The sequence below is a fragment of the Callospermophilus lateralis genome, chromosome 11, assembly GCF_048772815.1.
Source record: "Callospermophilus lateralis isolate mCalLat2 chromosome 11, mCalLat2.hap1, whole genome shotgun sequence".
NCBI classification, from domain to species: domain Eukaryota; kingdom Metazoa; phylum Chordata; class Mammalia; order Rodentia; family Sciuridae; genus Callospermophilus; species Callospermophilus lateralis.
This window is the reverse complement of record NC_135315.1, coordinates 87,305,011-87,332,081: the sequence shown is the minus strand read 5'-3', so window position 1 is coordinate 87,332,081 and position 27,071 is coordinate 87,305,011. Positions and strand designations below refer to the sequence as shown.

The 27,071-nt window shown below is 33.9% G+C and overlaps 2 protein-coding genes across 2 annotated transcripts in view; both read left to right on the top strand.

Annotated features, from left to right (window-relative positions):
• Positions 1-23,338, top strand: part of LOC143410653 (A-kinase anchor protein 9-like) — a 70,998-nt gene extending 47,660 nt beyond the window's left edge. Inside the window, 15 exon segments of the mRNA XM_077110646.1 lie at positions 5,300-5,399; positions 6,522-6,614; positions 7,371-7,727; positions 9,401-9,604; positions 11,035-11,178; positions 11,669-11,764; positions 12,297-12,419; positions 14,161-14,213; positions 18,890-18,991; positions 19,856-19,916; positions 20,031-20,066; positions 20,144-20,211; positions 20,322-20,422; positions 21,690-21,766; positions 23,330-23,338. Of these exon segments, the coding sequence (XP_076966761.1) occupies positions 5,300-5,399; positions 6,522-6,614; positions 7,371-7,727; positions 9,401-9,604; positions 11,035-11,178; positions 11,669-11,764; positions 12,297-12,419; positions 14,161-14,213; positions 18,890-18,991; positions 19,856-19,916; positions 20,031-20,066; positions 20,144-20,211; positions 20,322-20,422; positions 21,690-21,766; positions 23,330-23,338 (1,624 nt within the window).
• Positions 23,335-25,197, top strand: LOC143410444 (transport and Golgi organization protein 1 homolog). Its single transcript, XM_076871312.2, has 2 exons — positions 23,335-23,534; positions 24,545-25,197. The coding sequence occupies exons 1-2, from the start codon at positions 23,378-23,380 to the stop codon at positions 24,856-24,858; spliced, it is 471 nt and encodes a 156-aa protein (XP_076727427.2). The 5' UTR covers positions 23,335-23,377; the 3' UTR covers positions 24,859-25,197.
• The last annotated feature ends 1,874 nt before the right edge of the window (positions 25,198-27,071 follow it).

Genomic DNA, 27,071 nt, shown 5'->3' with positions numbered 1-27,071 from the left:
TTTCTGTAGATTTCACTGTAGAGGTCTTTCACCTCTTTTGTTAGATTGATTCCAAATATTCTATTTTATTTTTTTACGCTATTGTGAATGGGGTAGTTTTCCTAATTTCTTTTTCAGTGGCTTTATCACTGATATATAGGAATGCATTTGATGTATAGTTGTTAATTTTATATCCTACTACTTTGCTGAATTTCATTCATTAATTCTAGAAGTTTTCTGGTGGATTTTTTAGGTCTTCTAAATATAGAATCATATTGTCGGCAAATAGTAATAATTTGAGTTCTTTTTCTATTCGTATCCCTTTAATTTCTTTCTTCTGTCTACTTGCCCTGGCTAGTTTCCAGGATTATATCGAATAAAAGTGGTAAAAAAAAAAAAAAAAGGTATTCTTGTCTTACTACAGTTCGTAGATGGAATGCCTTCAGTTTTTCTCCATTTAGAATGATTTTGGTCTTGGGTTTAGCATGTATAGCTTTTACAGTGTTGAGATTTGTTTCTACTATCCCTAGTTTTTCTAGTATTTTAAACATTAAAGGGTGCTTTATTTTGTCAAATGCTTTTTGTGCTCCAATTGAAATGATCATATGATTCTTCTTGAAGTCTATTGATGTGATGAATTACATTTATTTATTTCTGTATGTTGAACCAACCTTGAATCCCACTTGAATATGATGCACTATTGTTTTAGTCAGCTTTTTTATTTCTGTTACTAAAAGATCTGACCAGAACAATTTTAAGAGAGGAAAAGGACTCATGGTGTTATTTGAGGGCTCATCGTGTTTAGACGTCTTAGTCCATAGAAGGCCAGCTCCATCCCTTGGGCTTTGAGGTAAGGCAGAACATCTGGAAGAAGAGTGTGACAGAGGGAAGGAGTTCACATAGTGATCAGGAAACAGAGTCAGAGACTTCACTCTCCAGATACAAAATATATACCCCATATAGAGACTCCACTCTCCATATAAAAAATGTATACTCCATAGCCATCCCCCCAATTCCCATCTCCTCCAGCCATACCCTGCCACTTCTTTTAATTCCTATCGGGGATTAATTCACTGATTAGGTTAGTCATTTCTCTTCTGAATCTTCTTGCATTGTCTTATGTGAACTTTTGGGGGATACTTCACAACCAAAACATAACAGCTATATTTTTAATGTTTTTATATGTGAGTTGCCAGAATTGTATACAGAAGTTTTGCATCTATGTTCATTAGGGATATTGGTCTGAAGTTATCTTTCCTTGATGTGTCTTTGATTTTGATATCAGGTGATACTAGCTTCATAGAATGAGTTTGGAAGAGTTCCCTCCTTTTCTGTTTCATGAAATAGTTTGAGGCTTATTGGTATTAATTCATCAAAGGTCTTGTAGTACTGGGTAAGAATCTTTTTCATCCTGGGCGTTATTAAATGGTTCGCTTTTGATGCCTTCTTCTATTTTATTGCTTGAAATTGATCTGTTTAAATTGTGTATGTCCTCCTAATTCCATTTGAGTAGCTCATTTGTCTCTAGAAATTTGTTGATGTCTTTAAATTTTTCATTTTTATTGGAGTATAAATTTTCAAAATAGCTTCTGATTCTCTACTGTATTTCAACAGTATCTGTTGTAATATTTTTTGTGATTATGAATTTTAGTGATTTGAGTTTTCTGTCTTCATTAGCAGTATGAAATGTCTTCTTTGTCCCTTCTGATTAACTTTTGGCTTGAAGTACACTTTATCTGACATGGGTATAGAAACCCCTGTTTGTTTACTCAGTCCATGTGAGTGATATGTTTTTTCCCGTCCTTTCATTTTCACTGTGTGGATGTCTTTGCTTATGAGGTGAGTCTCTTGGAGACAACAGATTTTTGGGTTTTGTTTTTTTAATCCAATCTGCCAATCTATGTCTTTTGGGTTTATTAGTTTAGACCATTAACATTATTTTTGAGATATGATTTGTGTTCCCAGTCATTTTAGGTTATTTCTACTTTTTTCTTTGAATTAATTTCTCCTTTGATTGATTATTCCTTTTGTATGGCTCCTCCCTTTGTTGATTTTTGACTTTTTTTTCCATCTTCATGGAATATTTTGTTGAGGAGGTAAAAGATCATTGCAGAGGCAGAGATTCTCAGAAAATAGCACAGATTTTCTAGTTATGAATTCTTTTAACTTTTTTTTATTATGGAAGGTTTTTATTTCATCTTTAAATCTGAAGTTTTATTTTGTTAGATATAAAATTCTTGGTTGGCATCCATCTTCTTCAGAACTAGGTATATATTATTCCAGGACCTCCTGGCTTTGAGGGTCTGGGTTGAAAAATCACCTGAGATCCTAATTAGTTTCCCTCTATATATAATCTGATATTTTTTCTCTCATAGCCTTTAAAATTCAATCCTTATTTTCTATATTTGACCTTTTTTTAATGATGTGTCTTGATGTGGGTCTGTTGTGATCTTGTACATTTGAGGTCCTCTTGTATTTGATTTTCCATTTCATTCTTCAGATTTTGGAAATTTTTTCATATTATTTCATTGAAAAACTGGGCATTCCTTTGGTTTGTATCTCTATGCCTTCACCTATCCCGATAAATCTTAATTTGGTCTTGTTATTTCATCATTCTTGGAAGTTCTGTTCATGGTTTCTTACCATCTTCCCTGTGTAGTCAACTTTATTTTCAAAATTATATATTTTGTCTTCATTGCCTGAGGTTCTATCTTCCAAATGGTCTAGTCTATTGATAATAATTTCCATTGAATTTTTAATTGGTTTATTGATTGTTTCATTTTGAAGATTTCTGGGGTTGTTGTTGTTGTTGTTGTAATTTTCTGAGAATCTCTGCCTCTGCAATGATCTTTTACCTCCTCAAATTTATCTCTGATTTTATTCCCTATATCATTCTTTATGTACCAGGTCAGTCTAATATGTACTTTCTAAATTCCTTTTCTACATTTCTTTTACTGTGTTGTCTATGGGTTTAATTATTGGATCATCTTGGTTTGTTTGGGCCACTTTGTTCCATTGTTTTCTCATGTTGTTCTTATGTCTGTCCTTCTAGCAGTGTGTATTTCAAGCAGTACAGTGTCTACCCTGTAGATTAATAGTGTCCCTGAAGATTTCTAGTACCTCGCCTTTATGGAAGAGACAAATAATAACTGCACCCAATACAAATAATATACAGCCTTAAACCAAATAGCTCCTATTAAGGCATCCACAGTTTTATTCCATTAAACTGAAATGATGTGTTCAATTATTGTCTACAATATAAACATTAAGTTTGCAAAAAAGTTTACAGTTTCCATTGGTGGACAAAGAGAGAACAAAAGTCATGTAGGGTGTGATGTTTATGAGGAAGGATCAGAAAAGATAGTAGTTAAAAAATTATAGGAAGAATGAAGGGAGGACTTAATAGAGGTTGGGTGTTAGCAAGAGAAAAGTGAGAAAGAGAATACAAGGAAACAGATAAATGAGAGGGGAATATATATATAATTTTTTAAAAGAACATAATAACAAAACTGTAATGTACTATTCAGATATCCCAGTCCTCAATAAAATGATCCATGAAAAATACTTGGTTTCAAAAATGGTAGACATGTGAGAGAAGAAAAAAAAGGAATCTGGATGAAAAATTGAACACTTTTTTCCATTACAGTTCAAGTTTCTCAGCTTCTCTTCTGAGCAGTTAGGTATGTTGTCTGGAATTTGATGTTAGCTCTACCCTCAGGGTAGTTAGGGTTGCTAGGGTGAGAGTGTTAGTCCTGGAAGCGGAACTACTAGAGCCAAGGTGTAGGCTTAGGTACGTTCCAATCTCTTCACTGCGTGCCTATTGGTCTGAAGATTTTAAGTCATCACACCTCCAAGGCTCAGCAATTGTCTGTCCACATTGGAAGACCGTACCTCGGGAATCTCCTTTAGGTTCTACACATGTGATGTAGGAATCTGTTCTTAGCCCACAACTTTGCTTGCAGACCCCATGAACCCTGGTCTTCATTTGGTCTCCAAACTTGATCTCTTTCTTTGCCTGTCCTTTCAAATTCACAGTCAGGCACTTCTCTTCCAGCCAGTACTGCAAGCAGCTGATTGGATGGGGAGGGGAAAGCCAGGTGGGTTTCCTTGATCAGTATTCTCCTGTGTAAATGTCCCTCCATGCTTGATTTTCTCCGGTCACTTTGGAACACTCTCTATCACACAGCATGGGTTTGCCTTGCACATTTTTGGGGCCAGACTTCGATCTGCCAATAGTTGACTCACCTAACTTCAGGCCCCCCAGCCACTGCTTCACAAGGGTTCTTTCTGCTGTCCTCCATGCATGCCGCCAAGAAAGCTGGTGGCTTCCCTCCTGTACACACATGCTGTGCAGCACAGCTTACTGATTTTTGTTGTTGTTGTTGTTGTTGTTTGAGCAGTATCTCTGAGCTCTTAAGCTCTCCATACCGCAAAACACCTCTGTTTTCCTAGGACTGGGGGTTCCTTTATTGCTTTACTACATTCACATAGGGATTATTCTGGTTTGTACTTCCAGCTATTTTCCAGCTCTGGAGCTGGGGATCTTTCCCCCTTATTTTATTATACAGGATCTCTTGAGTCCATGATCTGTTTTGAGTATCCAGTATTAAATTCCAGTTAAGTCCTTTCTAGTTCTGGACCATTCACCCATCTTATTGAAAAAAGTGACCTTTTTGCTTTTCTTGGTTCACTCCACAGATCTGTCAGGGAAGCAAATACTTTATTCAGCCATCTTCCTGCATTTCCAACCTTTTTTTTTTTTTTTTGAAAGAGAGTCTCACTAAATTGCTAAGGCTCATCCTGAATTTTTGATCCTCCTGCCTCAACCTCCCAAATTTCTGGAGTTGCAAGCACACACCACTGTACCTGGCTCTTTTAATATATTTAATCCAATATAATCTATTCTATATTATTATATGTTTTGTGTCTGTAATTTAGATATCCATGAAATATGAATAATATGTATCATATATCTTAGGTATATAAGTAGTGTGTAGTATCAGTGTATATAGTATGTTATGTACACTGTTGCTATATAAGCATATCTAAGATGTTATTTTTAAAAGAATTATTAAAATTTTTTTTTACATAATAAATTTTTTATCATACATTTATACTGAAATTCATTAAATGACATAATATTCATTGTTACTTTTAATTGGAAAACTTAGTCAAAAATGTTTTAAGTTACAATACTTGTAACCCTGGGGGAACTATCATTTTTGTCTCCCCACTGCCTCAGTACACGTTATACATGGTAGAAACTTTGGATAAAACACACAACACTAATTTTTTTATATACTTTTTAATTTATATTTAGCTTCTCTGTTGATTCAGTGGTAATTAAAGAATCTGATGTACAGAAATCAGTAGTACATCCTGGAAGTTGTCTAAAAAAGAATATTGATCATGCAATAGAGGTATGTTATTTTTAATCTTCATTTTTAAACAGTTATGTACACTGATACTTTTTCTTACTATCAATTTTATGTCTTCAGTTTTGTAATTATGTAGTAAATATTTGGCTAAGATTAAGCATAAATCATGAGGATAATACCTTATGTAAAAGATCCAGAATGTCTATAGAAATATTTTTCATAGCATAGGAAAAACACAGAGAAAGTTAAATTTGAGAATTTTCCACCCCTGTTACAGTTTAAATTTTTTCTTTGTAACATTTCTTTATGAACTGTGTAACAAATCAGCTTCAGTACCATGGCCAACATAGTCTTTTCTTCCCATTATGGAAGCGGAGGGTATCTTCAGAATGGTGTATAGGATTCCCTAAAATCCAAGGTGCTAGGGCTGGAATAATGGATCAGGCCACCTTCCAACAGAAATAATGATAGAAAAACGCTTTTTTTACCGTGCTTGCCACTGAACCACTCTCTGCCTGTCCTCGACATTGTATTATTCAAAACTTTTTCAACCCCCAACTGCATCTTCATCTTCACTAAATAATTCTAAATTCTAGTAAAAATTAAAATCACTGACTATTGCCCATTCTCATTCTGGATATTAAGAAGAGATATGAGCCACACTCATCCCTTATTAAATGTCTGTTGGATGAAATTCAAATAATTGGTAAATAAACAAATACTTTCATGTTGACTGTATATCTACATTTCTAAAAGAAGATTTATTTTTTTAATTGATAAAAATAATTTGTATGTGGAAAATTGTGTTCTTTTAATAAATACCAAGAAGAAAATTTGCTCATGATTTCATTATCAAACATAGCCATTTGTTAACATTTTACCTATGTCTTATTAATTATATTTAAGTATCTTTAACCCACCCTAGAATTTATGCTAATAATTACAGATATGTAAATATATTTCTCTCTTTGCATCTTTAAGTTTATACTAAGTGTAATTATTTTGTAGGATTATTAGATTAAATGTTTTTAGTTAAAAGATAACTGAAATTTATTTTTATTTGAAAGTGTCCAAAAATAGTGATATTTTTGGAATATTGACTACATCCTTAAAATTAATGGTATAAAATCAGTGTAAATTGTCATATTTCACCCTTCAATTTAGTTTTCTAAGGAATGTGGAATGAAACAAGAAACAAACATGGTTGAATTTTTGGAAAAACAATACCAAGAAAGATTAGAAGAAGAAATAGCTAAGGTAAGTTTATAGTTTATCTGCAAGGTTTTCTTGGTTTATAGATTTTCTTGATCTTTGAACTGTCAAAAAAAGCATGGATTTTATTGATGGTATGTACTTTGTTTTTATTTGTAAGTTTCATATATATTCCATCAAACAGTTGTGTAACAGCATCAACTATAATTGCTGCTTCATAGAATGTTTTGCGGTGCTTTTCATTGAAAAGAATATTTTTTCTTGATAAAGAATAGTAATTACAATTTTTCAGAATGCCACAAGTTTTTATATATGTGTTACATTGCAAATAGTTACCTTGTGAAGGAGTTTGGCATTCTAAAAATGAGGGAAAAGTTATGAAGAGAAAAAGTAGTTGTATTACCCTGATAAATTATTGTGATGTTAGATAATAACTACAGATACTGATGGAGGTTTGTCACAGAACATTATCACTCATAGCCAAGTGAATTTTCTTGGAAGGAAGAAATGTAAAGACTTTTATTTATTTTTTATTTTTGTACTGAGCATTTATTGATGTTATAGTTAGAAAAGTTTTGCTTGTTTTATTTTAAAAGGCAGGCAGTAAAACACTTTGATGTTAAATTTATTGAAAAATAGCCTATCTCTGTATCATTTTATCAGAGGATTTATTTTTGTTTTTAAAACTATGAGGCCAGGCTTTTTTCTAATTCATATAATTTTGAGTAATGACCCACTTTTTAAATCCAGCTGGTATTTATAAATCTAATCCTTTTTTGTTTGTTTGATTGATTTCTTTAGGTCATTGTGTCAATGAGCGTTGCATTTGCTCAACAAACTGAACTATCTAGACTATCAAAGGGAAAAGAAAATACTATGTCATCAAAACAAGCACTTACTTTCTGTCAGCAAAATGAAAAACATTATTTTAATGAAATGAAATTATCTCAGGATCAAATTAATCTTCAGACCTCTGATGCATTGGACATGAAATTTAAAGAAGAATTTAAGCCACTTAGTAAAGAGTTAGGAGAAGATGGAGAAGTTCTATTACCAAACAGTGATCATCTTGATGATATAACAGAATCAGAGGTCCACCAACTAACTATTTCAGAAGAAATGTTCTCCAAAGACAAAACATTTATAGTTAGCGAATCTGTAAGTATGCTTCTTTGAATATAAAAAAAGAAAAACTTATAATAATATCTTCAGTTTAAAACAGTAGCAATAATGCTGATTAATAGAGAATGAAAGTATGAAGTCCAGTCTTGACTTTAATGTATTTTATTAATTATAAGGTATTTGATTAAGTGAAACAATATTGGTGTGAAGTATAAAATAAATCAGGTCATAGTATTCTTGGTTGTCTTATGGACATAGTACATGTTAAGTTCTCATTGTAAATTATACCTGTGTTAGTATTATTTAAACTAATTGAAGATTAATTATATTATAACTAGGTAATACCTGTGGCCAAATGATTTGCTCAATTAAATGTAAGAACATAAAAGGAAATTGCTACGAATTCAAGAAGACAATTCAAAGTATCTTATTATCTCTATACTAATTCTTTTTTCTTGTTAGTTGAGGATCTGTTACCCCAACGAATTGCAGCCTTTATTAGAAAACAATAAATTCTATTTCTTTTAAAATTATCTGAATTTCAAATTTATTTTATGTGTTCACGATAGATATATCTTGTTCAGAGGAGTATTCAAATAAAACTGTCAGCTTTTTATGTAATGCAAAACTTGTGAAATGTTTATGAAAACTAATTTAGCTATAGCTGTTCAAGGCAGAATGATTTTAATTAGTATCTTAAGGGATTGAAGTATTCATAGAACCTATTGACTTGTCATGAGTGTGAGAAACTCATAAATGTAAAGCATTTATTTCCAAATAAAATTTATTATAATTTTTCTTTGAATAAGCAGTTTTCTATAATACGGTGATGACCAATGAATAAAAATTAAATAGGCAAAATTCCTTATATTTTGTGAACTTAATTTTTAAAAATATTTTTCTAGTTGTATATGGACATAATACCTTTATTTTATTTGTTTATTTTTATGTGGTTCCCAGGATTGAACCCAGTGCCTCATGCATGCTAGGCAAGCGCTCTACTACTGAGGCACAACCCTGGCCCTATAAACTTTGCGTGTGTGTGTGTGTGTATTTGTTGTTGTTTATATTATTTCCCCATTATAAAATATCAAGAGATATAAAGGAGTTATAACTTTATTAAGAGAAGGGGCTAGAGATGTAGCTTGGTGTGGTAGAGCACTTTCCCAGCATGTGTGAGGCCCTGGGATCAATCTCTAGTATGGGCGGAAAAAAAAGTGGATGGGGTGGGGGTTGGAGGGGGTGGATAAAGAATCTTGAGTATTTTGTTTTTCTCTGTTAGAATTAGATTTTAGCTAAACTATCTTGTAAGTAGCTGTTTCCTTTTGGAAAATAACATGTATGGTGGTAATAAATTAACTTCACGTTGTTTTGGAATTATAAATAAGAAAAATACTTTTTTAAAAAAGTGATTTATGGGCTGGGGTTGTGGCTCAGTGGTAGAGTGCTTGCCTTGCATGGGTGAGACACTAGGTTTGATCCTCAGCACCACATAAAATAAATGAAAAAAGGTATTATGTTCATCTACAACTAAAAAAGAATTTTTTTAAAAAAGTGATTTATGCTTTTGTTTAATAATAAAACTAAAACTCAGATGCTTTATGTTGTTAATAGAATTGTTTTCATATTCAGTTAAAGTATCAGTGCTGACTAATTACCACAAAATATGTTTTGATTGAGTTTTTTGCTTGTGTTTTTTCCTATCAAAGATTCATGGTAAGATGTTGACATCAAGCATGGATGCTTCTAGACAAATGATGTCAAATGAAGAACAGTTGGAAGATATGAGGCAAGAACTTGTACGACAGTATGAAGAACATCAACAGGCCACAGAACTGTTGAGGCAGGCACACATGAGACACATGGAGCAGCTACAAGAAGAGATTAAGAGACTTAATAGACAGTTAGCCCAGGTATGGAACTTTAGAGTCTCTTTTCTCCTCAATTGAAATAATGGTATTTTTTATGTGGCTTTTTTTTAAGTCAAAATTATTTTTCCTAGATACAAATAAATTACAAATACTTAACATCAGGAAGTTCCTGGGATCAACTTTAGACCTTGTTAGGCACACCTAACTCAACTGATATAATGTGCATTATCATTTTATTTAACTGCCTTTCAGGCACTGGAAATGTGACTACAATATAAATTTAAAAATTCTATTGACCATACATAGCTAAAGCACTTTGAGAGTTTTGGAAATATTATACTGAGGTACTTGAGTATACAGTTGCTGTCATTCACTTTTTCAATGTTCATTTGTAGTTCTGTGAGTCTATCAATTACCATCTCCAAGGTTTATCTTTTGCTATCTTTTTTTTTTAAAGAAACAGTGAGAGAGTGAGAGAAAGAGAGAGAATTTTTTAATATTTATTTTTTTTTAGTTCTCGGCGGACACAGCATCTTTGTTTGTATGTGGTGCTGAGGATCGAACCCGGGCCGCACGCATGCCAGGCAAGCGCGCTACCGCTTGAGCCACATCCCCAGCCCATCTTTAGCTATCTTTAATCCATCTTTTTAATCATGAATGGAAATCTTCTGAAGTAATCTGTTTCTAGAACTCTCTCAGAGGACACATCTCTTGTTGATTAGAGAAATTCAAATTTATATAACATTCTTTTCTAAATTTAAATATCTCATGGTATTTGGGAGCTATATTCTTATCAACTGCTATATAAAATATACTCACAAAATTATTGCAGAAAAGCAAGAAATATTTGCATGAAAGTTCTTATGAAAACAAATTTATTGAATTTAATTTTGAAAACTAAAACGTGTATTTTTAAAATATAAAATAATAGGGAAATTGATATTTGAGAATAAAATATATCATTTGAAAAATCAGTTTTGTGGGGCTGGGGATGTGGCTCAGGCGGTAGCGCGCTCGCCTGGCATGCGTGTGGCCCGGGTTCGATCCTCAGCACCACATACAAAGATGTTGGGTCCGCCGAGAACTAAAAAATAAATATTAAAAAAAAAATTCTCTCTCTTTCTCTCTCTCTCTCTCTCTCTCCTTTAAAAAAAAAGAAAAATCAGTTTTTCTTTTCTTCATTGCATTTTGTGAATTTATTCTTCTAAAATTTCAATGCAAAAATTGACAGAGAAAATATTACTCAAACTATACAAACTCCTGAATATTTAAGTTTAAATAACTTTTTTTCTAAAGTTGCGAATTTTGCATTGAACTTCATATGTGCCTTTTAATCCCTAATAATGAAATATGAATCATAAGGTAGAACCAAGGTCTCTTGGTCCCAAGGGGTTAAAAGAAATCTGCTTGATGTTTCTGCTTTTTACCTCTATCGCAATCAATATTCTTCCATGACCTCTTTTCTTATTTAGAGATCCTCATTAAATAACAAAAACCTGGTTTCAGAAAGAGAAAGGGTGCTTTTAGAAGAGTTGGTAGCACTAAAGCAGCTGTCTTTTGCTGGAAGAGAGAAGCTGTGTTGTGAGCTGCGCAGCAGCAGTACGCAAACACAGGTAGTATTGACTTTGGTGCATTTAGGAACAGTAGATCAACAATGCAGTAGGATTTGTTTGTCTTTATTGTTGATTGGTGACGTATTTTTATAGTTACTGAGCTTAACATATTGGTGATCACTTAGATGTAAGGTAGGTGGAGTCAAAATGCCTTGCTTTCTGTTTAAGATAATTTGAATTTGGCATTGCTGTAGGAGAAACTGTTCTACCAAGGAGCAACCTTTATTGACAACCCTTATTGCCACACTATATAGAGTATATTAGTTTGAAGCCATTAAAACATTTTTCATCTCTACACTTGAATGTTTTATCCTTTTCTTGATACTGCTGATCTCTTGATAAATTGTAGTTAAATATTATTTCAAGCACTTTCTGGTTCACATCATACCAGTACAGAAGAATGATATGCTGTTTTTAAGATGACAGGTTTTCTTTCTGTCTTGTCCTCTCTGCCGTTGCACAAACTTAAACAGAATGAAAATGAAAACCAAAGGGAAATTGAGAACAGACATTGAAAGAAAAGGAAATGGACATAAAACCTGAAGATGTACCTCCTGATAGTCTGTCCAGTGAAAGCTATACAAAATGTGTATTTTTTCAGTGCAAAGTCAATTAAAATGGTTGTTAAACTGTAATAAACTTTATTCATCCTGATTTTTATCTTGTATATGTGTATTTTCTTAAAATGTCAATCAGTTATTAACTTGCATTGCCTCAAAGAAACTTTTTAAACCAGAAAATTAAGTATTTTATGATCCTCTTTTGAGTAGTTACTGATTCACCGGCCAAGGGAAGATTACATGATAAGGAGTCTAAATTTAGGAGACAGTCATATGTGCCCAGCCATTCCTGCTGGAGGTAAATTATTTGAATTGGCAGCAATTTTCTGGGGAATGTAATAAACAGGGTCAACTTCCTGAGAGCTCTGATGTTCTTACTGCAGCTCTAAGAGTTGGGGCCACTCTGCCCTCTTCCTTAACCAAGGTCTCAACCTCCTCGATTGAGGCAGGCCACCAAGGAGTATGGTTCTGTATTTCTTTGTCTAAGTCTTGTAGTCCTGATGTATCCAGTGCAGAAATCCCTCCCTAACCCATAGGAATTCATGTGTTTTGACTTTTCAGTTGCAGCAGGAAGTCAAAGACTGGTGTACATCACATGCTGAGCTCAGTGAACACATCAAATCATTTGAGAAGTCCCAGAAAGATTTACTTGTATTTCTTAATCACAAAGATGATACTATTAATGTAAGTTTATACTCCAAATACATGTTTCATCTCATGATTTCTCCTGAAATCTTCTGAATTAAAATCGAGAGTCTTCCAACCTTTTGCTTCTTTTCTAGGCTTTGACTAATTATATCACACAGTTGAATCAGTTACAATGTGAATCTGAATCTGAGGATCAAAATAGAGAAGATGAGTCAGATGAATTAACCAACGGAGAGGTAGCAGGTAAGATCAGTCTCAGGGAGGTTGAATCCTTTTTTTTGCTTTCCTGTCTTTAATTAAGTATTTATACAGATGCCACTTTTCAGCTGGCTGATTTTCTTCTTAAGCTTCAGGGTTGTAGACATATATCACTGGATCTATAGATATGTCTGTTGCATTGGCAGAGGTAGGTTGCTGGGGTATAATGTAGCAATAGGCATGTGAAGAACACTGACTTTTTCTATCCCATTGAAAACTAGTAAGTACACTGCAGCTACAATAGTCACATCCTGTACAATACTTAGAGTATTGAACATTGTACAGTAAGAGAAATTTATTTCTTAACTTATGCAGATGATAGTTGATTTTGATACTCATCATCTCTATGGGTCTGTGGTTTTAAGGTCCACAGTCAGTCTTAAGAGTCTGGAGGTAGTTGGAACCATAAACTAAGGCTGTGAGAACAGAGGCTAGAGACTATCAGAAAACTAGAGAGAGGGAGTGTAACAGTGTTTACTGATGAGGAAAATATTTCCAGATGTTTTCTCCCAAGTTGGATATTGCTTACATAGCAAGTATTTCAAACCACACCTGGTAGTAGATTCAGGGAGAAAATAGAGGATTGAATCTTTCTAAATAAGACACTTACTTGCCCAGGTGAAAATAGATCTGAGAGAGAAGAAAAGCTTTTATCTTACAAGAATAGCATAGATAACATTTTAGTTGTGCAAACTAGAAATTCACCTTTTTTTTTGTTTTGTTTTTAAGACAGACACAGTACTTTTATTTATTTTTATGCTGAGGATCAAACTCAGTGCCTCACACATGCTAGGTGAGCACTCTACCACTGAGCCACAACCCCAGCCTGAAATTCACCTCTGTCTCTCTCTTTTTTTTTAAATCTAATCTTACAATTCTCTTAAAAGTCATTAGTCTAATCAGTTTAGTTATTTAATTGATTTTTTTCTTCTGGTGTTTGAACACAATCAATATTTGGTTTGGGGAAGTTAGGAGAATATAGAGTTAAAAGTAAGGAAAGAAAAAGCTAAAGTCTTTTGTTTTTTAGGTGATCGGAACGAGAAGATCAAAGATCAAATTAAGTAGATGATGGATGTCTCTCAGGTATAGTTCTTTGTAAGAGTCCCATAGTACCTGTGAATTCTTCCTGTGCCTCACTTTTAAGAATACCTCTTTTTTCTGCAATTTTTAGACACAAACTACAATATCAGTAGTTGAAGAGGATCTAAAACTTTTACAACTTATGCTAAGAGCCTCGATGTCCACAAAATGTAATCTAGAAGGTGGGTTCTTCTTGAGAAGAAATTGCCATGTTGGAAAGACTTAAAATTTTATTGGAAAGATAAAGAATGGCTTCTTGCTTTCATGCTTCTTACTTTTCTTGGCACTACTCCCTCAAACAAGTTCTTAAGTCCTTGTACACATATAGAGATAAGCTGTTTTATCCTTTACAGACCAAATAAAGAAATTAGAAGGTGACTGCAATTCACTACAGTCTTCTAAAGTTGGACTGGAAGAGGAATGCAAAACTCTAAGGCAGAAAGTGGAGATTTTAAATGAACTCTACCAGAAAAATGAGATGGCACTACAAAAGTAAGATTTTCATTGCTTGTTATTGTTATCACTGTGTGAACTAATAGATAATTTTATGTTTTCTTAAGATTATTTACAATTTCTTCTAGTTGTAATAAGTAGATATTTGTCTTTTTTCCTTTGTGTTTTGTTTCCTATAAGTTGCATTTTTCTTTCCATCGTCAGTCTTAAGAGTCCTGAGGTAGTTGGAACCATAAACTAAGGCTGTGAGGACATCATAATCAATTGTCAAATTCATATGAAGGCAGGAAGTGGTAAAAAGGTATTAACATTCACTGTGGAAATACCTCTCAAAGTTCTAGACCCTTTCTATGATCCCCCTATTTATTTTAATTACCTTTCATTGTGATCAGTTATGTAATTCTAATGTTTTGAACTTGTATCTCTAACTCTGGACCTTTAAAAATACTGAGTGATTTGGAATGACATGTTTTAGTAGAATAAAAACTTCAAAAAGGAATAATATTTACTTATTGATGGTACAAGTTTTGGACTTGAATATCTCAGATGTTCACACAAAATTGAACTGTGGCAAGGACCTTAGGAGTTATGATTACAGAAGTACTTGTTTGGAGTAAATATTTATATATTAATCTTCTTAGTGTGGAGGTAGTTATTTTTTGAAAGTTCATTTGAAGTTTTTAATCCACAAATATACTTGAATTCTCTAAAAATAGGTTGTGTCAGATTTTATTTGTTTGCACCTGATTTTACTCTTCGGCATATATATATCTTGTAAAGCAAAGACAGACCTTCTTACAGACCTAACTATTTTTATGTATTTTGACTTCTGTTGCCTAATTAATGCATTAAATATTGAAACCTTTCCATTAACTTTTCTAAAATTCTGTGATCTCCAAGTGACCTTTTTAGAATCTCAAATTTTTGTTCAGGCCAGTTCTAAATTCCTGGCCTGTTTCAAAGAAACATTTCTCATTTTATCACTTTTTTTTTTAAAGAACACTTGTTTTCTCTGTCCCTACTAGTAATCTGAATGACCTAAATGGCAATTAATTTTCTTTGTAATGCAATTAAATTGTAGCACTATTTTTCTCAACTCCTCCAAAATTAATTCAGTCATCATCTGTGGTTTGTACTCTTTTTACTCATCCCCAGGTACTATGTCAGTTCATGCCTCTGTCATCTTTTCTGTTTCTAACCTAGATCATCTGTCTTCATTCTCCATTTTTTTATATTTGTATATAACTTATTTCAAATTCTTAGTAGTTTTCTCTAAAGCTGCTTGAGTGGACTTTCTAAAATATAAGTCTGTCCATGTCAATATGTGCCAGTGGTTTATGAAGAATTTGCTTTCTATTTGATGACCTGTTCTTTTTTTCTTCCTTGTATCTTTTTAATAGTTTATATATTTTTAATTATTGTCCTCATCCCCTGTATATGCTTGATGTAATCATAAATTATAATGGAATTATAATTATATAATTATAATTTTATTCATCTTCTCATAATTTAAAGGCCATGGTATATATTCTGGATTTAATAAAAATCTGACATAGATTAATAGGTTTATTATTATTTTTTATGGGCTTTAAGTAGCTCCTGAATCAGATAACTGTTGTGGCATTATATGTTAGTACTTCATATACTGTGAACTCCACAAGACATTCATTCAATTTATACACATATTTAAAGTTTCTGTAGTTCTGCATTCTACACTGTTGGTTTCTTATTTGAAATTATTTTCATTCTATTTGAACATTGTCCTTTAATGATAGATTTGATTAGTGTATCAAAGGTAGTACAAGGATAAACAGAGAATAGTATTTTATTCACTAAATATTGCTACCTTTATAATCCGTATTAGGTTGACATGAACTTCATGATTAGAGTTAAAACCAGTTTCCATTTTTAAAGGATCTTTCTTTTGGCTACTGAATTTTGACTGTTACTTAGTTTTAGCAATTTAAAAATATCCAATTAATTACCATCTGTTTTAAATTTTTTCTTTAAGGAGTCCATTATCATTGTTGTTTGGTCTTATCCCTCCCCTAGTTTCTGTAGTCCTTTCTCTGTTTTTTTAACAGTTGTATTGGGAAGTGCCTAGGTGTAGTTTTCCCCACCCCACCCACTTTTCCTCTTGCAGTTATGTTGCTTGGGACCATTAAACACTTCTTGAATTTTCGAGTCTTTTTCTAAATGTTGATTTTACCTCATTCTCTTTTGTGATTATAATAATGCATATTAGAATTTGATTTCCCCTGCCTCCTACATTCTGGATTTACTTCTTCTGGATATTTTCTTCTGACCTGTCTTAAAAGTGCTAGGATTTATTTTACTTCCCAAATCTGCTGCTAAAATCATTCATTGAGTTTAGGATTTTAAAAAATTCAGGGTTTAAAATATTATTTTAGTTGTAGATGGACACAATATTTTATTTTTTATAGGATTTTTTAAGAGAGAGAGAAAGAGAATTTTAATATTTATTTTTTAGTTTTTGGCAGACACAACATCTTTGTTTGCATGGGGTGCTGAGGATTGAACCCGGGCCGCACGCATGCCAGGCGAGCACGCTACCGCTTGAGCCACATCCCCAGCCCGACACAATATTTTATTTATTTTATGTGGTGTTGAGGACTGATCCCAGTGCCCCACACATGTGGGGCCCATGCTTCACCACTGAGCCACAACCCCAGTCCTATTTCAGTACTACAGCTCAAACCCAGGACCTTGAGCCATGTGCTCTACTATTGAGCTACCTCTCCAGACTCCTTGCTCTTTCTCATAAGGGACTATGGTCTTACTGCTTTCCAAGCTATCTTTAATCTCATAATTCTGCCTCTGCCTCCTGAGTATCTTCGACTGTAGGAAGGTCACCACACCCAACTATTTCTTGGTGTTATAGTTTCTAATCCTTTGACAAAATTCATAATCTTTTTTTTTTCCTCTTTAGTGGTGCTGGGGTTTGAACCCAGAGCCTTGTGCATGCAAGGCAGCACTCTACCAACTAAACTATATTCCCAGCCCTGAAATTCATAATCTTTACTTTACTTTTTTGACTATATAAAGCACAGTGATTTTAAAACATGTGCAGATAACCCCATTAGCTGGTTTCCTTTTCTGTGGGATTTTTTCTCACAGAATTTTGTCTTATGGAGTGCCTAGTCAGTTTTGATTGGCCAACATTGTTGTGATAATTATAGATGAAATTTGAGGACTAAGACGAAGTTATCTTCTTATAGAAAAGTGTTGAGGTTACTTGAGTAAGATTGTCACTTTAAACTTAGTCAGCAATTAAGATAATTCAAAAATGACTTGTCTTTTCAATGTTTCAGTATTGTTCCTTTTAGATTTTTTGCCTATTCATCACTTAACTGTCCAGTACTTTCTAATCTAAACTCAAAGACTAGGGCTTTTATTAAGGGTACCTTTATTGGTAGCCTCTTTTTTCCTCTAAGCCCAGGAATTTAATGAAGGCTTGGTTCAGACTCATATCTTTGTGTTATCTTTAATAGGAGAAAAGTACCTTAAAGTGCCAGCCTTACTTGTAATTCTGAGATTCCTTTTTCTAATGGATCTTGGCCACATACATATATCTTCACTGACTTTTTAGCTTGGATCCCTTCAAACACAATTTTATATTCTTATAAAGATGTTTTGATTGTTCTTAGTGCTCTCAGACTAACTCTTTGATAATTGGAAACAAAATTCTCTCTGTTCTTCAAGATTCAGTTTTCTCCATATTCCTTCTTAAGCCAGTGGGGAAAATTATTATATTCCTTTAGGCATCATTTATACCTGAAACAGTGAGCTCTTTTATTCTTTAGCATCTTACAAGATAACTAGTATATTATAGCCACTCATAAAATACTTGCTGAAGAATTAAATGAGAAGCTATATAAGAATATATAATCCCCTTTTTCTATTTGGTATCAGTAATCCTTTTTTTACTGTAGTTCTTCTGATTTATGGAAATTAAGTTTCAAGTTAATTATCTTTTGAATTGGAACTATGGCTAAAGTAGTACAAGGATAGCAGAAAATAGTATTTTTAAAATCATTAAATGTGGCTACCTTTGTGTCAGTAGATGAACATCTTGAGTTTCATGATCAGAGTTAAAACTTGTCAGTAGATAATACTCTGATAGTGGGTCAGTTTGGCTTCTTTTTCTGGGTGATAGACATTATCAAAACTCAGATTTGTCTTTTTGCTTAATTTACAATTCTAAAGTGTGAAAAATGTTCTGTGGTTAATTGCATAGCTAAAAGACATATTCTAGAAGATTTTTTCTTTGACTGACTATATGTTTATTATGGTACCAGTCTTGGATTGAGAAAAGAGTTCCTCCATGACAAAGATATACTTAGTGTCCTACCCATGGCAGAAACGAGAAAAGAATTATCCCCTGCTTTATCCTAATATGTTTAATTATGTTAGGTTGATCAGTCCTGATCTTCCACATTGAAGTAAAGTGAGTTTTTATTATCTTACACACAGGAGACTTGCCCTTGGGGTACATGTTGTTTTCACATTTATTTTATTTACTGGTAAGTAGAGAATTAAGAGGAGAAGTTAGAAACTGTAAGTGATTTGCCAGAGTTTGATTTATGAAATTGCAGGTTTGAATTCCCATTTTATGTGCCTAAGCATTTTATAGAATTGTGGGAAGTGATATTCACAAAGAGAAACTTTTGATTTGATAACTGGCTTTATTTTAGGAAACTGAGTCAAGAAGAATGTGAGAGACTAGAAAAAGAGCAGCAGCTGTCAGCTGCAGATGAAAAGGTGGTTTCCGCTGTACAGGAAGTTAAAAATTACAAGTGAGTTCAGTTTCTAAAGGAGGGTGTCAATGTCTAATGAATTAGTGTTAGCTTTCTTTTTAATCTTTTTTTACATAATGTAGATAGAAGAAAATAGCATGGAAGTATAATAACGAGAGGATATGAACACATTCAATTCACACAGGAGAAAAAATAAATTTCAACTTAACAAGTAAAAAATGTTAACAAAAATTTACTTGTACCCAATGGGCAAGACCATAGGGAACTTGGTCAATGCAAACAGTTCTGGGGTTTTTTTATGTTATAGTAATTCTTAAGAAATCAGTTTGCTGTGTGTTATATCAAGACCCACAAAAGTGTGGCATTTGATAGACCTTGGAAATCTTCTATGGATATAATTTGAAAAAAAGAAAAAAAAGTTTTAAAGAGGAAGATATTTCTAGCAGAATTACTTGAGAACACACTGATGAGCAGTTAAGGAAATTATAATTTATCAATTCAGAATCTCTAGCAATTAAATGATAAAGAAGTTATTAGTATTAGGTTTTTATTTTATTTATTTATTTATTTATTTATTTATTTTTGGTGCTTTACTACTAAGCTACATCCTTAGACCTTTTTTTTTACTTTGAGACAGGGTCTCAGTTGCATAGGTTCCCACTTAATTGCTGAGACTGACCTCGAACTTGTGATCCTCCAGCCTCAGCTTCCTAATCTGGCATGGGATTACTGGCATGTGGCATTGCACCTGGTCTGTAGTATTAGTTTTGATCACACTGGATTCATATAACTACAGAAATGTTTTTCTTATGTATGATAAAAGTCTTTAAAAAGTATAGCTGATGGAATAAAGAGAAAATGGTCAGAATGTTTCAAATTTCATTCAATTGTTGTAATTCTTAGGCGGAGAATTGAAGAGATGGAAGAAGAATTACAGAAAACCGAGCGCTCATTTAAAAACCAGGTAGTAATTAATACTGTCCTGTAGTTGCAGAATTCTTTGATATCTAATACAGACAATTATAGGCTATTATAATGAGTCCCTAAAAACATTTTTTTAATGTGTTGTCTTTTTCAGATTGCTATGCATGAGAAGAAAGCTCATGATAATTGGGTAAGATTTTTTTCCCCCTTTTCTTTATTTTTTGCATAGCCTACCGCAACTGAATTTGAATATTTTCTCTTTAATAGCTCAAAGCTCGTTCTGCAGAAAGAGCTATAGCTGAAGAGAAAAGGGAAGTTGCTAATTTGAGACAGAAGTATGTGATTTTTGTGTCTTACTGTATGTTTTATAGTGTTTTAAGGTTATGCTAGATATTATTTAGGATTGCTGTTTCATAATTCAGCCCATTCTTTCTCAATATTCAAGACTACTGGAAATGACCCAAAAGATGGCAATGCGGCAAGATGAACCTGTGATTGTAAAACCAATGCCGGGGAGACCAAATTTACAAAGTCCTCCTCGGAGAGGTAGGGGGCACTTTGTAAAAGGAGCTATTTTATTTCTTGGTGCAGAATGTATGTAAATTACTTTTTATTTCTGTGTGTAATGGTTATGAAATAATCTGAATGATTTGCTAAAGCGGGAGGTGTGGGGGTTGGTGTCAGGGAGAAGGCTGCCTTAAAGTAGTAACACGGCATTGTTGTCTTTAGGTCCACTGAGCCATAATGGCTCTTTTGGTCTATCCCCAATGAGTGGTGGAGAATGTTCCCCTCCACTGAAAGCAGAGCCAGCTGGGAGACCTCCTTCTGCTACTCTTAATCAAAGAGATATGCCTAGAAATGGATTTGGTGAGCATTCGCATGTTGCTTTATAGTAAACTGCTTCAAGGTTTTGTTTTTTTTCCCTTTTGAATATTCTAATGAAAACATAGAATTTGGGCCTGTACAATATATAGAAGATAATTTCTTACTTTATCTTAGTGAATGTTTTCTGTAAAATCTGTTCTAGAATAGAAAACATTTTTTTTTTCCTGGAGGTCCCTGTATTGTTTTTTTCTTTTAAATTTTACACTGTGAAGTGTAAACCTTTATCTTTAAATTAAATCTCTATGGTGTTCCTTTCCCAAATATTATAAAAGTAGCCTTAAACTTTATGTAGCATACGTATTTCCAATATGAAATACTGAGTCTTATTTCCAATTCTAAATAGGACTGTAGTCTTGGTAAGATTGGAAGTCAGGTTATATAGACTAAAGAAAAGCCAACCTACACATACTTCAAGTCTATAGCTTAAAGTTTAGGACCAGTACGTATTAATTTGCTGTTCTATCAACCCAAGGCAGTTCTTTATTTTACTTAAGTCTCTTCATAAATTGTGATTTTCGTATTGGGCAACCCATTTTTTATAAAAAATATTTTTAATTGTAGATGGTGTGGTGCTGAGAATCAAACCCAGTGCCTCACACATGCTAGGCAAACACTCTACAACTGAGCTACGACCCCAACCCCTGGGCGACCCATTTTTAATGTTGCTTTCTAGTTATTGTTGAACCCTGACCTGTCCACCAGTGGTTTATTTCTTCTGAAAAATACATACAAGGGCTCTGATCTTTCTTTCCCAAGGGTCAATGGATGAACCTTTACCTCGTACTCAATGGTCTTCTGAGGCATCTGGGAAACCCATTGCCTCTGGTAAAGAGACCAAGTAATTTCAAAGAATCTGTAATTGTGGATGCAGGATTTTTATTCTTTTCATGTTAGCATAAGTCTGAATCCATTCTTTGATCTCTAACAGACCCAGAATGTGGTCCAGCTCACATGAACAGCAGCTCCAGAAGTTCTTCTCCAGCTAAGGTGACGGATGAGGGCAAGGTAAGTTCTGTAGTTACTGTGAATCACGTGGTCATGGAGGAACATGTAGCTTTATTACAGTACTTGCTCTTTGCTTTATCCTTCTTTGTGTTCTATTTGTACTATCCCATTTGTTTTTTAAAAAGCAAGCTGTTCCCCAAGAACCTGAGACCCACTCAGTTTCTACCATTACTTCTTTGACTGAGCATCCAGTTGGAGTAAGTACTTAGAGGTTGAGAACTGAATTGGGTTTTATTCTGTGCATTTCTGGGAAGGATATTCAGAGCATGACACTGATCTTGTTTGCTTTAAACTGCATGCAATTTTGAGCTTACTTTTCTCCTTAACTTGGAAATGTGGCTTAAGTGTGTACAACTATAATGAACTACAGAATGTGAAAAGTTATCACTCTAACTTTATATGGTGTTTTGTGTTGAATGTTCTAAGGCAAATTAAATTCATTATAAATTATATAATTCATCATTTTTATTTTTGTTTGGAAGAATGCTATTTAAGAATTCCTCCATTTGAGCAAACCCTATTTTGAGTGATTTGAATTAGATTGGTATCAGATTTTCTGAAAGTGAAATACTGTTTCAGTGCAACAATGATAATCTGAAATGACCTCTTGAGCCAGTCCCAAGCAATGGTCTCATTTGTTCACATAAGTGCATTCTCTTGTAACTGTGTTGCTATTATATCTGGTAGGTCTTCTGCAGCTTTATAATAAAATAAATTTTTAATTGTTTAGTTTCAAACCCACTACTCATAGGAAATGATAAATCAATATCTCAAATGGTGTACAGTAAATGAAAGTAAATATTAAAGCCTTGTCTTCCTAATTTGTGTATATAGCATTGTGTTGGAAAATACTTCTCAAGTTCCAGTGTATACATATCCCAGGAACATACATCTCTGGAGCAATCTAAGGGCAGCTTAGATAAGACCCCCAAAACCCTTTGTAGTAGAAGATTTAAAAGAGAGCAAAGACCTGTTGTTAGAGAGGAGTAGAGGTGGGAAAGCATGGCTTGGAGGCAAACCTGGGATTGAGATCCTTTAATATGCAGTGTGGCCGTCAACAAATTATGATAATCCATTTGCTTTTGTTCCCTCTTATTTAAAACAAGACAGTCTACTTAAAGATCTCAGAGGTTGAATAATATATGAAAGACGTACTGAAGATACTCTGAATTGTAGCTATTATTACATGGGTAGAGAATGGATTTTTCATTTTATTCTGTTCATTCTTAATATGGAAGTAATGAGCTACTGTGATGAAAGGGAAGTGATGGGGAGGGGGGGACTCCCTTTGAAATAGGTTGTAGTGAATACAGCATGACATACTGGTCAGAAATCACCTCTGTTAATAACCTCTGCCAGTCCTCTTGCCTTTCCCTTTCCTGTGCAGATATAATCAGTAACAAACTGCTCCCTCTTGTGGAATCCTTATAACTTCTGTAAGCTGTCAGTGGGTATACACAGGAGGGGTGGGTAGAGTTTTGTTGCACTGATGGTGTTCTCTGGACAGGTGCCTGTTTTGGGTTTTAGCTTTTATCGGTGTTGGTACTTTGTCTTAATACATAGGAATTTTAAAACTTTTAACTGCTTTCAAATCTTAAATTGCAGGTTAATATGGCTATGAAAGGGCCCCCTCCTTTCTCAGGGGTACCCTTCATGGGCCCCCCTATGGGACCCCCGATGGGACGGCCTCCACCACCTCCCTTTTGGTATGGACCGCCATTTCAGCTCGGTGGGCCTTTTGGGCCTCGGCCAATTCCTCCACCATTTGGTATGATGATCTGAACAGTAGTGATTGACTTATAAATCACATTCATCTTTCATTTCTATTGCTTGCTAAAACAGTTGGTTGCTATCTCAGGTCTTAACAATGAAAGGATACAGCTGAGTACATTTTAACTTTTCCTCCAGTTTTCTGGGACATATGGGACACTACATAATCTTATACTGAGATAGGCAATAGCTATCTCATTGACAAGGATAAGGGGCTATATAGAGAAAAGCCAGAAATATTACTTCTGCAGATGTTTGTTGAAAATATGTTGATATGCACTGCAATAGATGGAAAGGTGGATGAGACACATGCCATAACTTAAAATTTTGTCACAGATATGAAAATCCTATAGCATAAAGTTTGTAATCACCCATAATGGAAGCATAAGCAGTAGGTTATAGAATATAGAAAAGGAAAAGTCAAACCCTCCTTACCTTGAGAAAAGTCAGAGGGGAGTGTTAAAGAGGAGGATTTAACAGTGACCTAATAAATGTTGCTGATTTAATTAGGTGGCTTTGGAAGGCCTTTTCCAGGAGGGCATGCACCTTGATTCTGATGGCATGTGTAAAGTCCATGCTGAAATACTTCATGAATTTTTAATGGATACAGTAATAAATAGTGGGATTTCCTTTTATCAAAATTTCTTTGATGTAGCAAAGTTCTTATTTCATAATCTATCATCTTGTCATGGTAATATAGTACTTCCAAATATAAGTGGAGCTCTTGTGAGATAGAAATAATTCTGCAATTATATAGTAGGGAAAGAAAAAAGATGAGCCTGGAGCTAGGTAGAGCCATGTTTAGATCCTTAATATGTTGCTTCATGGCTGGTTGGCCAGGCTATAACCTAAACCTGATCCATTTCAGTTTGCCTCATCTGGCAAGTCAGGGTGTTCACCAGTTGATGTTCTAGGCTTGGGAGAAATTAAAGACTATATTAACATACTTGAAATCACCCAAGTTCAGAAATTTCTGGGTATTTACATAACTTCCTTTTTATTTTCCAGGTCCTGATATGCATCCACCAATAGGCTTCAGAGAATATGCACCAGGTGTTCCACCTGGACAACGGGATTTGCCTTTTGACCCTCGTGATTTTTTTCCAGGACCTGCACCATTTAGACCTTTAGGCTCATTTGACCCAAGAGAGTACTTCATTCCTGGTGCCCCATTACCACCTCCAACTCATGGTCCCCAAGACTATGGGCCACCACCTGCTGCAAAAGACTTAATGTCTTCAGGCTTTAAAGATGAGCCTCCAACTACACCCGATTCTCAGAGTAGTGAGGGCTGTTCACAGGCCTTAAAACAGGGCCCATAAAATTAACCTCTGACACTTAGTCAGAAAGTGGACTATGAACTATTCATTGTGTTGAAGGATTATTGGCTTCAAAATATAAAAGTTTTTTTAAATGGTTTATGTTTTTAGAATGAAGCTGCCTTGGCACAGTATACATTTGGAGCCAAAATATTTTCCCCCTAAATATCCCCCACTTAAACTAGAGTATCCTTCCAACTTTAAAATGTGCAATAAGGAATACCTTTGTTTTAGTTAATGTAGCATATACAATTGCTAAATGATTTAGAATGTCATAATTATGGACATTTCCTGTGGAAATGCTTTAAGAACATGTATTTCCATTATCCTCTTTTTAGTGTATTCCAGTTGATAACAGAGAAATGGTGTTTTATAAGCTTGATTTTTCTCTTTAAATATCTGGCCGCAGAGACTGTTATGCTAAAAATGTTTACTCAAAGATCATAAACTTCATTTTCCTTCTTGCTGAAGTTCTCTGTTGTAATAGTTCATAAAAAATTGTTTATTAATATTTCCCAAGTGTCTGTTGATTCATTGGATTGTCATGAGACTTTGTGCCATTGGGGAAGCATGTAAACTCACTCTCAGAACTGAAGATGGTGACTTGGCAGCATATTTCCTGTTGCTCACTGTTAAGGAGGCTGGACCTTGGTCAACTGTGGACTTATACAGAGGAATTTATTTTACTTGTGAGAAGTCTTGTGGCTCTATTTTTGTAGCACATTCATGTACTTTTTTCTAACCACTGTCCATGTGAGAATAGTTTTCTGAGAATGAGTTTACATTAGTAGCAAGAGTTGTTTGACCTGAAGTTCTACTGCTTTTGCCATTATTGCATTATAACAGTAAAATATAGGGTGGTATGTTGTGTTTATAAAAAATAAGGAAATTTCTTTTAAAAAATGTACACACACACTCTTCTCTTTCCCATACCTTGCCACTGATTTTCAAGAAATATGATAAAAAAATTAGAAAAGTATAACCCTCTGAGAAAGAATGAATGAAACTCTAAGGCTTATAATGTCTTTAATCAGCAACTATGGGCTGAATTAAATTCTTTTTTTTTACAGATACTCAAATATATTTTATTTAAAAATCAATTAAAGCAAGTCCTGAATCTGTAACTACTCTCTTTAAAACAATGTTTCTAAGAACTAGCTCTCCAGAGCTGTAATTTTAATTACAGCAATTTTAACAGTACATTTTAAGAGGTTTAAGATTTAAATAAAATTATAAAAGCCTGGTACTTTTGTTTACTGCTAGAACATATTTTTCCATTCTTCAAAGTTCTAGAAAGTAATAGGATTGTTGAAACCTAGAACATATCATTGTTCTTTTTATGTCCCCTAAGTATTCTCAAAATAGAGGCAAAAGCTTCAGTGTGAAACAAAATCTCTGTGAAACAACATCTCTAAACTACTGAAGATGACCCAGAATCAAAAAGAATTTGAGTCCGTTAGGAAGAATTCAATCTACATAGCCTCCATTTAATATCAGAAGCAGCAGCTGTGTGTAAGAGGAAAACCATATAATAGCTTATGCCATTTTTAACCATGTAAAATAAAATTTAAGTCACAAACACCAATTTTGAATGTATCTTTCAACCTCTATAGGACACAAGGCAATGCTGAAGTTACTAAAACTTCTAATTTTAAAATAGCATTTAAATAAAGGTGATGTCAGCTAGGAAGATAGATTTTCAAGGAAAGGCAGATTTATTTTTTTATTCAAAGCAACAGTAGTTTTCCCTCTAAAGCCTTTTTTGTATTTATTCTATTGGTAAGCTATAATGCGTTCTATGTAGTTTATCTGAGCAGTTCTGAACCCACCCATAGTTGCCTCTCCTTACATCCATCTGATTGTACCACTTCTGTAGCAAAGCCCAAGGTAGCTGCCCATATACCAGTTGTGAGAGAATACTGTCTCTTGATTCAATTATACTTTTGTATCTCAAAAGTTTTAGAAGTCCTCTCCAGCAAATTGTGTTTGAGTTTAGTTACTAAAATCATTTCATTTGTGAAGCAGTAGTGTTTCAACCTGAAAGTATTACTGCTATAGTTGTAATTATTGTCCAGTGACTCATCCCCTCCCACACTATAAAGTAAATTTAAACAACTAATTTGTGAGATACAGATTGTTTTGTGTTAATTGCTTCAAGATAAAACCACCTTTTTTGGCAGGGGAGGTTTGGTCATTCAGGTCTGAATTAAAGCTAA